This window comes from Xenopus laevis, chromosome 2L (assembly GCF_017654675.1).
Source record: "Xenopus laevis strain J_2021 chromosome 2L, Xenopus_laevis_v10.1, whole genome shotgun sequence".
Taxonomy (NCBI): Eukaryota; Metazoa; Chordata; class Amphibia; order Anura; family Pipidae; genus Xenopus; species Xenopus laevis.
This window is the reverse complement of record NC_054373.1, coordinates 109,865,553-109,884,760: the sequence shown is the minus strand read 5'-3', so window position 1 is coordinate 109,884,760 and position 19,208 is coordinate 109,865,553. Positions and strand designations below refer to the sequence as shown.

General features: G+C 39.7%; 1 protein-coding gene across 4 annotated transcripts in view; it reads right to left on the bottom strand.

Moving 5' to 3' along the window:
* Window positions 1-4,346: 4,346 nt before the first annotated feature.
* The window catches only part of gpm6b.L (glycoprotein M6B L homeolog), a 77,765-nt gene continuing 62,903 nt past the window's right edge, over window positions 4,347-19,208 (bottom strand). For 2 of the 4 annotated variants that reach the window (XM_018244941.2, XM_018244939.2), the window contains exons 2-7: window positions 14,852-15,038; window positions 14,096-14,252; window positions 12,849-13,020; window positions 10,902-10,975; window positions 9,981-10,046; window positions 4,347-5,354 (exon numbers count right to left, since the gene is read on the bottom strand). In XM_018244941.2, the coding sequence (XP_018100430.1) occupies window positions 5,205-5,354; window positions 9,981-10,046; window positions 10,902-10,975; window positions 12,849-13,020; window positions 14,096-14,252; window positions 14,852-15,038 (806 nt within the window). In that variant the 3' untranslated portion in view covers window positions 4,347-5,204. 4 annotated transcript variants of the gene reach the window in all.

Genomic DNA, 19,208 nt, shown 5'->3' with positions numbered 1-19,208 from the left:
TGCGCAGGAGATACAGTACAATATTTTTTTTTAATTTCCCATGCCCCAATCCCCATTGTTCTGGTCCCGATGATGAAAATTTACATGAATAAAGGGGAGGGGCAGGGGCGACGAACGGCAGTGGGCCGAGGGGCGCCGGCTATGTTAATCCAGCCCTGCCCCTAAGGCTTGAGTGCTAGCTGACATGGGTCATATCTGTTGCTTTTGAATCTGAGCTGAATGCTGAGGATCAATTACAAACTCACTGAACAGAAATGTACCATGTGGCCCCCCTTCAAGTCGCTGACTAACTCAGAGTTAGAGAGCTGAAAAGCAGGAAGTTGGATTCTGGCTGTTTTATTAGACATCTGTTCACTCCAGCCTTTATACATTACATTTTTGGCTAACTAACTATATTAGAAACATTTTTTATTTTCCACAGCCTATCTATTTATCCAGTTTTTATTTTCACACTGAACTGTTCCTTTAATATTTCCATTGAAAATGCTGTGTCCCTTCTCTTTCAAAGCTCCTTTCACTAACCTTCTCCTTTGGCTTATCTGAGTTCCAATTCCCCCACTCATTCCAGTAGTTACTCCCTGGATAATCTATAAACTTCACTTACTCCTCCATTCCCCCCCGCTGGTTTCTCCTCATACCTTTCAAATCTCTCTATTAGTATCTCTTACTATGGAGTCACATACTCTCCCTTAACTCTTTCTGTCATTGTTCCTCAAGGTTCTGTCCTATTTTTCTTCCTTGTCCAGTTTATGAATCCCAGTACCACCTCTGTACTGATGACACCCAAACTATGTTGGTCTTTTCTTGTTTGTCATTTCTGCTTGAATTTCCCATGATTACCTTAAATTAAATGGTCTTTCCCTTCAGCAAATATAAAACCCCATAAACTGTTACAATGAACCACTCCATTATAACTCCCTTCTCTTAGGACCAGTGCCTGCTCGCTCCTTTACTCCTCTTATCCAACGAATAAGTAATCATGTCTCCTTTCACTGTTATACCAACCCCAAATACACTGCCAGTCCCTACAATGGATTTATCTACAATTATAGGAAAATATTTGAACTACTGCCCCTAACATTCAAAGTAGTTCACAAGTCTACCTCTCCCTGCATCTCTGAACTTAGCTCCAAATAACAAAACCTCTCAGAACATTCTTCTAATGATCTGTTCTTTACTCATCCCTTCCCCATATACAAGCATTCAAGACTTTGTTAGAGCTGTGCCCCATCTCTGAAATGCTCTCATTCCATCAGACTTTCAGCCGTTAAAGGGGTGGTTCACCTTTAAGTTAAATCAATACTGTTTTTCAAAATGAATCAGTTAATAGTGCTGCTCCAGCAGAATTCTGCACTGAAATCCATTTCTCAAAAGAGCAAACAGATTTTTTTTATATTCAATTTTGAAATTTGACATGGGGCTAGACATTTTGTCAATTTCCCAGCTGCCCCCAGTCATGTGACTTGTGCCTGCACTTTAGGAGAGAAATGCTTTCTGGCAGGCTGCTGTTTTTCCTTCTCAGTGTAACTGAATGTGTCTCAGTGAGACATGGGTTTTACTATTGAGTGTTGTTCTTAGATCTACCAGGCAGCTTTTACTATTGAGTGTTGTTCTTAGATCTACCAGGCAGCTGTTATCTTGTGTTATGGTGCTGTTATCTGGTTACCTTCCCATTGTTCTTCTGTTTGGCTGCTGGGGTGAAAAAGGGAGGAGGGTGATATAACTCCAACTTGCAGTACAGCAGTAAAGAGTGATTGAAGTTTATCAGAGCACAAGTCACATGACTGGGGGCAGTTGGGAAACTGACAATATGTCTAGCCCCATGTCAGATTTCAAAATTGAATATAAAAAAATCTGTTTGCTCTTTTGAGAAATGGATTTCAGTGCAGAATTCTGCTGGAGCAGCACTATTAACTGATTCATTTTGAAAAAATATTTTTTTCCCATGACAGTATCCCTTTAACCTTTAGTATGTTATAGAATGGCTTATTCTAAGCAGCTTTTCATCTTGCCTTCATTTTCTCCTTTTTATGGTTTTTGAACTATTTGCCATCTTCTTCTGACTGTTTCCAGCTTTCAAATGGGGGTCACTGACCCCATCTAAAAAGCAAATGCTCTATAAGGCTACAGGTTTATTGTTATTGCAACTTTTTATTAAGTTTCTATTCAGGCCCTCTCCTATTGCAGGCTCTTATTCAAATCAGTCCATGGTTGCTAGGGTAATTTAGACCCCAGCAACCAGATTGTTGACATTCCAAACAGAGCCGCTGAATAAAAAAACGAAATAACTCAAAAAACACAAACAAAAACCAATTGCAAATTGTCTCAGAATATCACGGTCTACATACTAAAAGTTAATTATAAAGGTGAACAACGCCTTTAAATGATCGCTTGAAACACGTTCATTTAGAAAACTTTAGCCTTTAACTTTACACTATAAACAACTGCCACCTGCTAAATGCTACTTCTCTTACCTTTTTTAATCCTCATCCTGCCTCATCCCATACTTCAGGTCTCCGGATCCATTTAAATGTTAAGATGGAAAGATCTAACAGGCAGGTCTTTTTTACCTCTTCTACAGTTAAATATTTATATGTAATATGAATAGTATGTTTGATGTGTACATCCTTCTGTTGTACATCACTGTGGAATATGCTGGCATACTATAAATATTTGGCTAGTAGTGGGAAGTCTAAAGCAACTGCACATGCTGAATCTTCAAAATGTTTCCCATTCACCTGAGTGGCACCTTCAGTTCAAATCAGTGGGAATCCAATCAAAATGGCTTTACCCTTCTTGAGTGATAGCTCTAGAATCTCTCGCTGTTTGTTTAGGATAGCAGCTGACATAGTAGCTTGGTGTGACATCACTTCCTGCTCACTCATAGCTCTGGGCTCAGACTACAGGAGGGAGGGGGGAGATGGAGAGAAGAGCAAACTGAGCATGCTCAAGCCCTAGCCCTGGAGGTTTATACTGAAAACAGGAAGTCTGATACTGAAGTCCATGTGTGCACAAACGCAGGAAAGAAATTAGGTGTTTCTTTTGACAGAGGACTCAGAGCAACATTACTGGTGGATTTATATAGACCTTTCTGATAAAGTTTACTTAATTTTAGCCGTTCCCTCTCCTTTAAGCCTTGATCCATTGCATGCTAGGCCTAATCTTACCTTTTTCTGCTGAGACAGTCTGGAGTCCTCAGCAAGCACCACCCCTTTTGCATCATTGCCCTGCCCCCTATCTCACTGGTCAGCCCACCCAGTCTACCCTGGCCAGTACATCTAAAGAAAAGTAAACTGTCCTGGATACCATTGGACCTACAACAAGCTTTATATTAGTAGACCTCATAAGGGAAGGGCCTAGTTAAATGCTGACCTAAAAAGGGATGGCAGATAGGATGAAATCCATTGCTCCACTGTAACAGAAAATAACTATTAAATCTTGTGTGGGATGATACAAATGGTGTAAGTCTAGTTCTGACAAGTCAAACTCAAAGCATTTTTCAAACATAAATGAATAATAGAAACAGTGTCTTTATCTACAAATATTTATTATAACACTTGGATATAACTACAGGAAGCCCTTGGCACTCATAGAAAATATTGATTCACTGTTAGGGTACAAAATTTATACATAGCAAAATTTAAATTTTTTTTTTCCTTTTACATAAAAATATTACACTAAACGGAAAGGCAACATGATAATTCCCAGCAACTACACAGAATAGAAAAAAAAAATACTGTATTTGAAGTCACAGGGGGTCATTTATTAACACTGGGCAAATTTGCCCATGGGCGGTAACCTATGGCAACCAATCAGATTGTTGCATTCATTGTTCATTCTGCAGCTGCCTTTAAAAAGCCACTGACTGGTTGCTATTAGGGACGCACCGAATCCAGGATTCGGTTCGGGATTTGGCCAGGATTCTGCCGTTTTCAGCAGGATTCGGCCGAATACTTCTGCCTGGCCAAACCGAATCCGAATTTGCATATGCAAATTACAGGTGGGGAGGGAAATCACGTGACTGTCACAAAACAAGAAGTAAAAAATATTTTCCCCTTTCCACCCCTAAATTGGATATGCAAATTCGGTTCGGTATTTGCCCGAATGTTTTGCAAAAGGATTCGGGGGTTCGGCTGAATCCAAAATAGTGGATTTGGTGCATCCCTAGTTGCTATGGGTAACTGCCCATGGGCAAACTTGCCCAGTTTTGATAAATGAGCCCCACTGCCTTTATTACCCATAAATGAGGACACGGGGCTAAAACAATCACCTTCATGCATCTGCTGAACAAAAAGCTAGGCAACTAGGTTACATTGTCCGCTACATACAGTAATCGTTGTGTGTTGAAATATTCAAAGGCTTTTTTTTTTTATCTTTTTTTTTAACTTTTTTTGGCTTGTAACCAAACAAAATACATGAAAGGCCTCTGTTCACATTTCAGAAGTACATTAGGAATATCTCTGGATTTTTACGTAGAGATGGCGCATCATCCGTCTGCATTTCTTACGCCACTTTATTTATTTTTTTCCTTTTTTTTTTAATTCAATATCCTGTTTATGACGTGGAACCACAATAAACTACTGAAATCATGTAAGACTTACATCAACAATGTTCTACGATATCTTCAAATGCACCAATGAGTAGGTTTCCACGTTGTTCCGTAGACTTAGACACTGGAACAATCGTTGTACCTTTATTGAGAACTATAGGAGGGGAGCCAGCACTTACTAAACCATTTCTGCTCATGTCGCTTGGATGTTTGAATGGGCAGGATCTGTCACTATACAAACACTTTAGTGTTCATAAAAGCAGTGAAACCACACACACTCGTTTTCCCTGGCACTTGGGCGGTTGACTTTTTGAGGGCGTTAAATACAAAAGGCTCAAGTGTTCACATGTCACTTCAAAACGGTAACACTTTATAGAATTTGTCCAACATGGCCGTCAACCTCTACCATTTTGTTTTCCTGAACTGACCAGTTCCAAAGACGGCAATGTAGTTAGCACAGCTTCTTATAAAGTGCTGCCTTTTTAAAATGTCTCATGTGAAAATACAGGAGCAAAGGTGAATGTTTTGTTACACACTGGTTTTGATTGGTGAAACAGAGAACAGTTCAGTAGCAGGTTTATTAATCTTCTGTATGAACGGCTTGCTGAATAAAAACCTACTGGCTCCTCGGTTGCATTAGGCCGGGAAATCATTTTTATGTGTAAGAATTAAGCTGTTCTTTTGACCGTGACTGGATATCTTGAAGTTCCTGCTCTTCTTTTGCCTTAATATCTTGGTAGACCTGCATTTTGCTGGCATCCTTTAAGTAGGCCCAGTTAGAAGACAGAATCATGAGGAAGTGGATCTGTAAGAGAAGGGTGAGCACGATTGCTAGTGAGCAGGTCAAGAGGCAAAGCAAGCGGCTTGTTAGATTACTACTAGTATTTTAATAACAAAAAAGAGAGGGAGAAAATGAGAGTTAATCGGCGTGGCTGATGTAGTGACGGGTATTAATAGCCTGACATGCACTTCCTATGCTACACACTGCACAGGACAGATAAACAGCTGAGTCAGTTAGTAAAGCCAGAAATAAAACTAGTGCCAGTTGTAAAGAAGATGCCTAAAACTATGCCATAAAAGGCATCAACCTCCCTCCGAGCTAATGAATACCTGTAGGTTTCGATTAATACTTTAACATACACATATTACATACAGAGGTCCAGCATATCAAATGCTGCGTGTCCATGAAATAATATAAAGAAGTATAGCCGGGTATAGAAGTATCTGTAAAGAACAGAAGCATGCAGCCCACAAAGTAGTATTTTATTGCCATGTTTATTCAACTACAAAAATAGGTTATAAAAAGAATCCATTTTATCACTATAGCTTATGGTCTCCTCTCAAACGTACATGTGAAAAATAACCTTCCCCCCCAAGTGATAATTCCACACCACACTGGCTTCCCCCCTCAGTACCGTGCTACTTTGTGTTACGTCACATATCTTTAGATCCCTCTCTTTTTGGCCAAATGAGCCCCCTGAGCATAAAGGTACAGCGCCAAGGTTCTACTGGTCAAAGGCCAATCATACAGGCTCCTTGTTTTTGGATGTTCCTTTGAGATCTGGCTATTAAATAAACATCTGTTACAAGCAATTTACTATACAAATGAAAGGGCTGTGTACAAAATGATACTGCAGTACTAGGACTCTAAACAACTGTTAGGGCAGAGACGCGCTCAGATTCGGGGAGATTAGTCGCCCGGCGACAAATCTCCTCTTCTTCGGGGCGACTAATCTCCTCGAACTGCCTCCTGCCGCCTAGAATGTAAATCACCGGCCGGATGGCACTCTGAGTGATTCGTTTTCCGAAGTCGCCCCACAAGGAAACTTCAGCGACTTCGGAAAACGAATCGATCTGAGTGCCATCCCACCGGCAATTTACATTCTAGCCGGCAGAAGGCAGTTTGGGGAGATTAGTCGCCCCAAAGAAGAGGAGATTTGTCGCAGACACCTAATCTCCCCGAATCTGAGCGTGTGTCTCTGCCATTATTCTGTTAGTAACGACCCGGAAAACTTTTATTTATTATGTAAACAATACGTGTAACAGAAATTGTCTGTTCCTCTTATTTAGAATTTCTCCTACAGTTTCCATTGTTCAGTGGATTTCACCAGACCCATAATGTTTTGTGGGGAAATCCTCTGCACAACTGGGAAGGGAGAAGAAGAGAGGCCAGAGAAGACCCGCTTGTACTAATTCTAATTCTTACATTTCTAATTAGGAACAGAAAACATAGCCAAACCTCATCCCCTGCAGCATTCAAACACAACGTTTTTATTATTAATAATGTGACTTTATAGGACTAAATAAGAATTGCTATTTACAAAACAAAACAAAAAAAAACACAAAAATATAATGGTAAATAGATTCTAAATGCTAGACTGAGTTTTTTTTAGTCCAGGGTGTCAGTGGTAGTTCGAGCTACAACAATGCAGTCTCAATATGTCTTTTTCTAGAACAAATTAGAATTTAGTGCAGCAATCTTCCCGACTCTTAAACTTCAAGACGGCATAGTTATATGTGGTAGCCATCATGTAGATCAGCTGGTGGAAGAGAACACAAATAAGAGTAAGACATGGCAAGTTCATGCCTAGTGCAGCCCTGGGCAGCGCTCAGCTTTTATAGACAGAGGGAAGATCAGGCTTACATTGAAACAACACAAGTATCACTAGGACTTAGTGGAAAACATTCAGCTCTATACATGCCAAGTCAATTAAATTGATGCTGACGCAGTTCACTATCTCAACCAATTTAATGCTGCAATGATGAGAAACGGATATTCCTTCAGATTTATGGTACAAGGAATTATTCTGTGTGGCACTGCTGCCAGTTATTAAACACTTTATTATATTTCTCAATTACCTTCTGCTGTTGAACTTTATGGCTAGTGATGGGCGAATTTGTCCTGTTCCGCCGAAAATTTTGTGAATTTCCCACGAAATTCGCAAAACACTAAAAAATTCGTGAAACGCAAGTTGACGCTGGCGTCAAAATCTACACCTACTTTATCCAATTGCATTATAGTCAATGGGCGTGCGATAAATGATCACCAGCATCATAACTGTCGCCGGCGGCAAAAAATTCCCTGCAAATTTGCGCCTTCCGAATAAATTTGCCTATCACTATTGATGGCACCTAAAGGAACAGCGGCTCTGTCAGGGGGTCCAATCCTATAAACCACCACAATTATTCAAGATTTGCTTTTTAATAAATGCCCAGTTATTGACTGGCAATTTTAGAATTACATGTTTATTTTTTTATTTTTTTAATGTGCAGTATCACTAAAAAGGTGCTTTGTATTAAAGGGAAAATACACCCCTTTGATGTTAAAAAGGTGCCTGGAACTGGCAAAAATAATTATAAATGCATTTTTAAAGCATTTTAATTGCAATTGGTTTACACAGACATACCTGAATCTGCACACTGAAAGGAAACCATGACACACCTACAAACCATTTCCCAACTACCCTTAGGCTCACAATGTAATGCAACCCCTCCCTGCCCTAGCTCTACTGTGAAGTGATGGATTCTGGGGAAATCCGTGCACCTCTCACCAAAGCAGAGGAACTTCAAGTCCCAGAATTCATCATTTCACAAAAGAACAAGCTGAGGGAGGGGTTGTATTACACCGTTTGCCTGGGGGGGGGGGTAGGAAATGGTTTCCGCTTAGGAGTGGATTCCTTTCAGTCTGTGGAATCCAGTATGTTGGTGAATGCAGCTCCAGCAGAATTCTGCACTGAAATCCATTTTTCAAAAGACCAAACAGATTTTTTTTATATTAAATTTTGAAATCTGACACGGGGCTAGACATATTGTCAGTTTCCCAGCTGCCCCCAGTCATGTGACTTGTGCTCTGATAAACTTCAATCACTCTTTACTGCTGTACTGCAAGTTGGAGTGATATCACCCCCCTCCCTTCCCCCCCCCTGCAGCCAAACAAAAGAACAATGGGAAGGTAACCAGATAACAGCTCCCTAAAGCTGGCCATAGACGCAAAGATCCGATCGTACGAATCGTGGATTCGTACGATTTTCGGACCATGTGTGGAGAGTCTCGACATTTTTCGTCCGTCGGAGATCGGTCGTTTGGTCTATCGGACAGGTTAGAAAATTTCTGTTGGCTGCCAATAATATCTCTGCGTGTATTGCCGATCGTACGATTTTCAGAGGGAGACTGTCACTAGTGTTGTCAGACATAAGTATCGTACGATTGCTGTCAGGGGCAGAACATTGGGTGATCTGTTCTTATTTGATCGGAATGGTAAAGACTTTGATCTGAATGGTTAGTGGAGGGTCGGGAGATGGGAAAGTCCGATCGTATGTTGATTCGTACGATCGGATCTTTGCGTCTATGGCCAGCTTAACACAAGAAAACAGCTCTCTGGTACATCCTAAACAGCACTCAATAGTTAAAGCCAAGTCCCACTGAGACTAATTCAGTTACATTAAGTAGGAGAAATAGCCTGCCAGAAAGTAGTTCCATCCTAAAGTGCAGGCACGAGTCACATAACTGGGGGCAGCTGGGAAACTTGACAAAATGTCTAGCCCCATGTCAGATTTCAAAATTGAATATAAAAAAAAATCTGTTTGCTCTTTTGAGGAATGGATTTCAGTGCAGAATTCTGCTGGAGCAGCACTATTAACTGATGTGTTTTGAAAATGACAGTATCCCTTTAAGTCTACTAAAACATCAATTAAACATTAAATAAACCCAATAGGCTGGTTTTGCCTCCAATAAGGATCAATTATATCTTAGTTGGGATCAAGTACAAGGTACAACTAAGAATCGGAATTATTTGATTATAATGAAGTCTATGGGAGACTGACTTTCCGTAATTCAGAGCTTTCTGGATAATGGGTTTCCGGATAACGGATCCTATACCTGTATCTAAAATAGTAATAGTAATGCTTTTAGAATTGGCATTAAAGAATATGCCCTGTATGGGCAGTTCTAAAGGTTATTACCATCTTACAGTGAAACTACAACAACTGGACCTGACTTTCTAATACTAGGAAGCTGCACGTAATGGTGGGGAGTAACATAAAGAACATGGGAGGGAATCTGCCCACAGAAGCAAGAAATAGACGTGGTTCACACAACATGCTCTGCTAGAAAGACTTATTATATGGAATGAGTTCCTATTTAGTTTTCCAAACCATGATTTGAGACAGCTTCAGATCCAGCTGAGAAACATTGTATTATGGTAAGTGTGACTGGAAGCAGAACAAGGATATCTGCACTAGTGACAGTGGAGAAGGCGATGCCTTGATAGTCTCAACACAGAAAAGGAATTTGGACAAGCACTTCCTTTGAGTCCAAATGCTTCTCATGCTGAAGTTAAAATCACTTTTCGAAGAGATGTGAAATTCTGATTTGCAAGAAGATGATAGCTATTACTTTATAAGCCTAACAGAGACATATGGGTGATACTTACCAAGGCAATGACAGTTGCTCCAGCTCCAGCACAAGCCACAATAAAGAGGTGGTAGGACATGTAGAACTGGAGGAAGGAATAAAAAAGGAGAATTAGGTCTTATTAAACAAAATGTGCCACCATCTGGTGCCAGCTTAAGATAAAGTTCTTCATGAAGCAACACTTCCACTTGAAAAATGGAGACATTCAGACCACACCCTAACTTGTCCAAGCCACGCCCCCTCACCATGCTGCCTCATTTTCCTGCATAAAAAAGGTTCATCAGATGTTATTGTCACTACAGATGTTGCAGGACCCGGACCAGTGGTGTAACTAGAAATTATTGAGCCCCACAGCAAATGATTTTTCAGGCCCCCAAAATGTCTAGATGCGGACGTTTTTTTACCTATATTGATTGAAATTGTATATGGATTAGGGCCTATACCTCCTGGCCCCCTGCAGCCGCAGGGTCTGCTTCCCCTGTAGTTACGCCCCTGACCCAGACTGATGTAGCACAATAGAACTAACTGATTATTTTTGCTTGTATGCATTTTAATAGTCCCGATTGTGTATCTCTGTATCATCAGTCTTAGACTTACCCAGCCATTCTAGGGGAGATATAATAATATATACTGTAGGAAAAGCCTTCTGACAGTTAGGTCTTTAGAGGACCAGTATATATGGACTTTAGCAGGAGATAATTCTGCTCTATTTTATTCAAAAGTTAGAGGACACTTTTTGCACCAGCGTTTTATGGAAAAACTGCTTCCCTGTAAGTTAAAGAGCATTCCAATTTGTTATTTAGAACTGCAGCAGCCCCCCAAGGATACGTATTTGAAGCAACGAGGAGGAGGAAGTGAGTGGACAACCATGTTATTTACTTTGCACCGGGTCATATGATCACAATTCCCATGCAGAAAATTGCACAGCAAATAGAATTACCTCATTACTATTGCAGATTTGTTCCAAAGCTTGCCCACATGCTTTTCCAGGTAAAGCGTTCCATGGAATGATCCCTACACAGACAAGAGAAACCAAATCCATTACAGAGCCTCCTCTCTCTGCACATTCCTTCCTCTACTCTTCCACCCACTTGCCATCTGTGTTCCTTTCCTTTCACCCACACAGAAAGCGATTGCTTTGAAGCTTGGAAAGATGACATTTTCAGCAGTGCAGCTAATATGCCAGCCCATGCTTATAACTCTCTGAAAAAGCTGTCATGAGCCTGTAGAGTCTAAAATATCACATTTACTTACAGGGTAAAACATTTTTTTTGGTATTTATCATGAGAAAAGAACAAGGCTGAAGAAAAAAATAATCATAAAAATGTTAACAATGCACTAACCAATGGCTTTTCAGCTGCTACAAATACATTCCCTGCAACCCCTGCCTCCCCAAAAGCTATGAAGCTGTATGAATTCCTTTCTAGCCTTCATTGGTAAATCTTTGGAATCCAAAAAGTCTTGTACATACGTTTGCTGTAAACAATTTCCTGCTCCCATGTGAACATAAATCAGCTACATTTCCCCCAACTTCCTGTGCAGCAACTAGTTCATCTGGTATGAAAGACAAAGTATGCCCAGAGCAGGGACGACTCGAGAGCATGTTAAAGGAGAACTAAATCCTAAACAGTATGGGGTAGAAATGCCAAAATCCTGAAGCTACTGAGCCACACAAAAGTTTCACTATATATACTGTAACAATGATGATCCAGGCCTTGACAATTGTGCACAGAATCTTGGATTCGGTTAGGAGTAACATTGCACATGCTCAGTGTCCTCTGGGCATTTGTTGAGAAGTTAAGCTTAGGGGTTGTGACAAAAACAGAAAATTTGTTTCACATGTCATAGAAACTGCAGGGTTTCCTATAAAATGATGTTGTAAATCTGCTAAAGGGCCTTGGTTGCCTTGGGCTGTTACAGAGGCCCAAAACATAATGGGCGGCATTTCTACCCCACTTATTTCTTACACATTTAATAGAGAATTTAAAGAAACACTGTCGTCCCCAGAATAACAGCTCTGCTTTAAACAAGAAATCAGCTGCTTCTGCTTCAGTCTGAGCAATGGCACCAATCATTTAAAGAGATGCAACTCCCCCATCTTCAGGGTTCCTAGTGCTCCAGAAATCCCTTCTTCACTGCAGATGTTGCTCTTAAAGAGGGTAATTGCCTAGCCATATAGGACACCTGCTCTACCTCACTCCAACAAGAATAAATTGCCGTTTACATATTCCTTGGTGTTCCACTGGATCTTTCTTAGTATTTCAGCTACTGTAGTCCCTCTCTCAGCTCTGTCAGTCCTTCACCTTATTTATCTTTACTTGTTATAAACTCCTCCAGTACTTCAAGGAACCACCGATCACCAAGGGGTCTTGTCCCACATTTTTAGAGTGGGAAAAATGCAGATATGCAGTTTTTTGAATACATGGGAGGTTGACCCAAGGCACACATCTTTTAAAAAGGCCTTCTGAGCCACCAAAGATCCAGCACCAGGTGAGTATAGACTTGGAGAAACAGATCACAGTAAGAAAATACACCAGCAGCCTCAGCAGGAATTGCAAAAGCAGAGGCATCAGCTTCAGAATGCTATAGGTAGGTACACATATTGGTGGCCTGTTTACAAGTAGGGTTGCCACCTGACCTGTATTTTACCAGCCTGGCCGGTAAAAATGATGCCTGATGCCAATTTTGTTAATAGGAAAAAACGGCAAGAATATAGGAAGGCTGGTATTTTTTTCCAGAAAAGGTGGCAACTCTATTTACAAGCGATGCCAATATAGGATAGGAACAACCTGTCACAGCGCAGCCTGCAGAAGGGAAATGCTATAGTGCAGAGCAGCAGATGGTTGTTAATATAAATAATAATAATATTGTACTATAAAATGCTCACCAAATTGCCGGATGTCCACGCAGATCTGATCGGCTGTGGTGGTCAGATTTGTAGGCAATGCTTTGATAACTTCACAAGAGGACCACATGTTGTAGAACATGAAAACAGGAATGGCAGAAAAGCCAAAGACGCCAAGCCAGGCCACTCCAAGAATATAGGTAAGGAAAACAAACTGGGGGCAAAAAGTTCAAACAGATTTCATACTGGTCCACAAAATATTTAAAACAATTCACAGACTGATCATGATTTGGGGGACAACCCCGTTATCTAGAATAAAATAATTAAAAAAAAATTCTGTAATAATAAAACAGCAGCTTGTACTTGATCCAAACTAAGATATAATTAATCCTTATTGGAAGCAAAACCAGTCTATTGGGTTTATTTATTGTAGGGATTCACCAAATCCAATATTTTCAGCTGGATTCGGCCGAATCCTTCTGCCCGGCCGAACCGAATCCTAATCTGCATATGCACATTAGGGACGGGGAGGGAAATCTCATGACTTTTTGTCACAAAACAAGGAAGTACATTTTTTTCTCCCCTTCCCACCCTTAATTTGCATATGCATATGATTTGGTTCGGTATTTGGACAAATCTTTCACAAGGATTCGGGGGGTTTGGCCGAAAAGTGGATTCGGCGCATCCCTACTTGTAACTATGGTAACTTTTAATTACCGTAGTGCACAATCATTTCATTGTTCCCATTAATCTGCTATTTTAAGGTATTTTATCTGAGCAATTGGTCACTTTGCAACATTTCTTACTTGCTTTAGTGTAGTAGTCACGTTATAGTTTTGATTGGCCCAATCATGTGATTGCGTTGCAGGCATAGTTGCCTTGAGAATGGTCTCATTGGGGACTGAAACCTCACGTTGGCTGTACATGCTGTTTTCTTTTTTTGAATCTTCACAAAAAATATAGGTGTTGGTGGTCTTATTTAAAAGATTTGTTGTGCACCCGAGGCTAGCATTGGAGCGGTGTGCTGCCTTTAGCTTATATTTATATATATTATTTTAAATATATATATATATTTTTTAGCATGTTTATCTTTATCTTTGGGTAAAAACTTGAATGAAGCTGCTGCCAACATTAAAAGTGAATCGACTATGGAATGAATGGATTATTTTGATGCTTCTGACCTCCCTAGCTGTGATTATGCTAAGGATGTATCAGCAATGAGATCCTTTAACCTGCTGCCAGAGGATCCGAAAATGAGGATAGGTAGCTCTACCCCCCCAATCACTCACCATTCCACTGATGCATCGTCCACAGGCTGTAGTTTTAAATTCACTATGTAGCTCCTTCACTGCACTAGTGGTATAGAAGCCTTCAGCTAATAGAATGATTCCATACAAGAAGAAAAAAGATGCAATTCCATAGATGACGTATTGCATTAGCTGTATTCTGCAAAGGAGAAAACATGTCATATATCCCATCATGTCCTTAAACCATTGATATTAAACAAGTACATTCAGCCCAGGATAGGGCTATCTTTTATGCTTTAAGAAAAAGTACAGCTTAAGTAAATTGTTGACTGACTTTTCCAGGGATTTTCCAAATTATTGACATGTATGTCTTGGTCTGCACAGTCAGGTATTATTTCAATGACGGATGCACCAAACCAAGGCTTCTGTTTGGAATTTGGCTGAATCCTAGCACTTTTTATAGGATTTGGATAAATCCTTATTGTTCAGCTGAATCGAATCAAAATTCTTTAAGTCATGTGACAATACAGACCACTATATTTCGGGGGATAGCTTACTTCATTGAAGAAGATAATGCACCTACAAAACCATCAGTGCAGCCGTTAGAGATATGGCACTGGTTGACAGTTTCAGTAGTGATCACCAAACCTTTATACAGAGCAATGGGCCTCTTCTACATACAAAAACACTGCTGTTTTATTATGCATGCTCTTCAGAATAAACTGTATGTGTATGTCTTAGGACATGTATGTGTTAGGACCGTTTGTGTAATTGTAAGTAATAATTTTGAGCACTTACACTTCAGTCAAGAAGACATGATCGCTGGGGTTTGAAGAGAAGTGCTGTTCAAGTATGGCTACTGTTCCCGTAAGTGCCACGTGACCACAGCCACAGAAAAGTGCCACCCCAGAGAAACAGAGAATTGTGGCCACCAGTGAAGCATATGGAACTCCTCCCAGGCACTTGATACAGCATTCAAAGCAACCTGCGCAACAAAGGGACTCTGGTTAGACAAAAAGCGCTGACAATAGCAAAACACAAAATAAATATACAGCAAGAATTGTGTCAGTGCGAAATGCAGCTGCACGTTGTCTCTGCTTTGGGAATGTAGGTCAGTTTTAACTAGAGACAAAGGAGGCAATGTTTAGAGTTGGGGAAAAATAAGGTTACAGAATTCTATAGGGAAGAAACAATGTTGAGAATCATGACAGATGGACTTGACTGTGCTCCCAGGAACAAAATATCTGTATTTGGATTTCTACTGCAACACAACTTTCACTCCACTAAAACATACACATTCAATAGAATTCATGTTAAATCTAGAACTAAAAGATCTTCTACTGCCCCATTATCTGAAGAGCTGTATTTGGAGGCTGCAAACTATTGCATGATCTGCCACCTTAATGACAAGACAGTGTTTTTGCTCTATATATAATATTCTCTATGAACATTCACATGCTATTCCATCCCTATTGAAGAAGCAAATCTACGTAAGTTATCAGTCTCCTGTTTGTGGCTTCAGATTTCAGATCGCTAGGTTTAAAGACACAAAGTCTCTTCTTGGTTCTGGGCCAATAATCAGATTCTCTACGCAAAATGTGGAAGACAAAAGTTGGGGGTATCGCATGCCTCTCCTACTATTCCTATCTTTATAATTACAAACTGTTCATTAAAAAGCACAGCTTCTACTGAACTGTTCATATTTACATCTGGGAAAGACTAGCGACTGCTGCTGGAAAATGGTGGGGATTGGAGGTTCAAAATGGAATTGCCTTCATGCAATATTTCGGGCTCTTTTGAGTCAAAGAATCTGAGAAACAGACCATTAAATGCCTGAAGGTTGAATGTGAGCAGTATGCTCTGTGTAGACCAATAAAGCATTGATTTATATATAAGGGTGCTGCAGTTAAATCAATGTTTTGGGGTCATCCTATACTGCTGACCCGAAATTAAGTGAATAGCTGGAGGCTTGTGAATCGCCATAGTCACTGACTATCAAATAGGAAAAATGTAGACATTATGGGGCAGATTTATTAAAGGAGAAGGAAAGGCTTGTTGCACTTGGGGGTGTCAAATGCTAGGCAATTATCCAAACTCGAGTTTTTGAAAAAAATTTGATTTATCAAAGTCTGGCCCTTTAAGAATTCAAATTCGACTATTCGCCACTTAAAACCTGCCGAATTCACGTATAAGTCAATGGGAGAGGCCCAGTGACCAATTTGGAGATGTTTGTAGCCTTCCGGACATTTGAGTCCTTTTCAGGAAAAAAAACTTGAATCGTAAAAATTCGTCTGAGTTTTAGATATTCAATTTTTTTTTTTTTTTATCATATAACCCCCCAATCGAATTTTGAGTAAAATCTAATTCATTAGAGTTAAAAGAAGAAAAAAAACTCACATGAATTGGAAATTCAACCTTTGATAAATGTGCCTCTTAATGTTAGTATTATGAAAGATCTGCTGGGTCTTGATGCTCAGCGTGTGCTGTAGCAAGTGTACTTGTTCATTTGAGAATGATGGCGGCGCATATCTTCTGAATCGTTACACTAGTAGAGAATGCATTCCTTGGGACAACATATGGCACCAAGACAGCATTAGCAAGCAACTGCTTCTTGTAATTTTCTGTATATGGGATTTGGCCCTTAAAGGTCAACTACCTTAACACAACTCATAAAATGGTGAATTCTTCATATCCCACTTCTAACCCAATGCCACAGTACTTGAGCTTTGCAATAAAAGTGCATAATTGCATGGATATTGTTCCTTGGATGCCAGGTCAGGCTCCAAAAGCTTGTTTGATCCAAGCAATCAGTCATGGTACAGCACTAAAGCATGTTTCATAGATATGGCAGGAAGACAAGCAACATCTTTTCTTCAGAGCACTAAAGCTGGGTTAGTAAAAAACAAGATGGCAGGTTGATGTATGCCTTAGCCACAAATCTAGTTGCACTGCAAGTAATCAAATAGCCAATACAGAAACATATTGTATATGTTTTACAGCCATCAACCAATATACATATTTACTTACATATTTTATACTTTTCATTCATTTCTGCTAAAGTGCATGGGTGCAGCTCAGAGTAAACACACAATGCTTCTGTTTTGTACACCACCTCTATAAAAGTACTGCCTATTGCTGCTTGGTAGAAGTCCTTCTAAAAAAAAAACCCCAATTTATCTTTAAAGAAAATGGGTAGTAAAAGTGGAAAATACAACAGGGGAGTACAAGCCCAATTTTCTGCAGGTCTGCAACTGTTGCATCCTCATTTCATACAGAAGTAAATTGGATGTAGAACATGCACAGCCTTTGCCATTGGAACAGCTAGAATAAAGGCAGGCTTTAAGCATCAGAGGCATTTATATAGAAAGCAATGTACCCCCTATTGTAAAATGAGTATATTTGAAGTGTGCAGGCCGCTTGTTTTTATACAGCTCATGGAACATTGCGGTGACTACGCATAATTTACAGTGGGGGTATATTACTTTTATAATACACAAGCTTACAAACACGCAATCAATTAATGCACACTAGCAACAGCTATGCACTGCAGAATTTTTGACAATTAAATCAACATTAGATGGGGAAGAAGGAACTAAATAGTTAATAAAACGCACATGGATGTAGCCCAAAGCATTGCAATTATATTGTTGATTCTATGTGTTACAGAGCTAATAGATCTTTGCCTGGCTTTGCTGAGGGAATAACCCATTGATTTTATTACAGAAGGCGCACTAAATGTATGTGTAACAGTTGTGGCCATTTCAGTTTAATGGCATCCCAGGGACCCGAGGGCACGGCCCATCCTCTTTGCCAAGAATTTCTTTTGTTGTTCCACTTATGTTCAATAAAAATGTATATATAAATCTTGACATGCCAGTATGAAACGTATTAAGGCCTCAAACATTGTATGTGGGGGAAATGGAACAAACACACAACAGTCACCAAAAATGTGTTTATCTAGGGCTGAAATGGATGCATGGTTTTTGAAAAAGACTCTTGTTACAATACTGGTTATTGTACACCAATTGTTAACATACTGATCTCACATAATCTGAAATTTAGCCATCTGTTGTCTAGCCAGGGGTACAAAAGTCCTCTAGAGGATGCCATATTGAAAAACTGCAGTCATTAAACATGTTATGTTAAAAAAAAAAAAAAAAAAAAAAAGACACAAATATTAAGGATCCCCCTATTCAATGCCAATATAACGAGAACAGGACTGTCTACAAGACCATCAACACCTAATATATCCAGTGTCCTTCTTCTATAGACTGCCAGGTATAAAGTCTCTAGCTTCGGTCCTTTGTGCTGACTCAACCAGTAGGACTACAGTTACTCCAGTGTTTCCCAACAGGAAAACCTTCCATTTTTTTTTTTTTGAAGAAACATATGTACTATTAGCACATGGGCAGGACAGTGAAATAATTGGGGCATGGTAGTGGCTTTCCAAGGTACAGAAATTTGGCGAATATGGTAAGGGGACAGAGGATCAGAAGAGAAGGAGTTGAGTTGGAAGCAGGATTTTTGGGCCAGAATGATAGGTAATTGCAAATTTACCAGCAAATACATTCCCGGAATATTTGTAATATTAGCCCCGGTCTTTATTTTGACTAGGCTGCTGAAACATTGACCAAGGATCAGCCCCAGCAGCTTCCCGATGTTATCCTTTTGGGGAATCTTTCAGGACTGACAACAAAAAAAGTCCATTCTAGACCATCTTGACTAATGAAATATTTTATTATAGACCAGTGGTGTCCAATTCTAAGACCATCGGCCAGATTTGGACCTCCAGAAGATTATTAGATTATTAAAAATGTACACCTGTATTTTTTTTTTTAATTGTTTTTATTTAAATTCCATCATAACCATGAGTATTCATTTATGGAATAATACAGTCACGTGTTACAAGCTTTGTAGGGACGAATAACCAATAAGGTCATTTTGAATACTACAAAAATTCATGTTTGTGCATCTTTCCCCCCCCCAATATGTATGAATTGTATACAAATGTGGCAAAATGCAGGACAAATAGATTCTAGATCTATTTGAGGAGAGGTAATGGTATTCACACTTTCAAGTTCACCGCTACACCAGACTAAAGTGGTTGTGAGGAACCTATTTTCCTTTTATTATAAAACAATATCAACAAAACAAT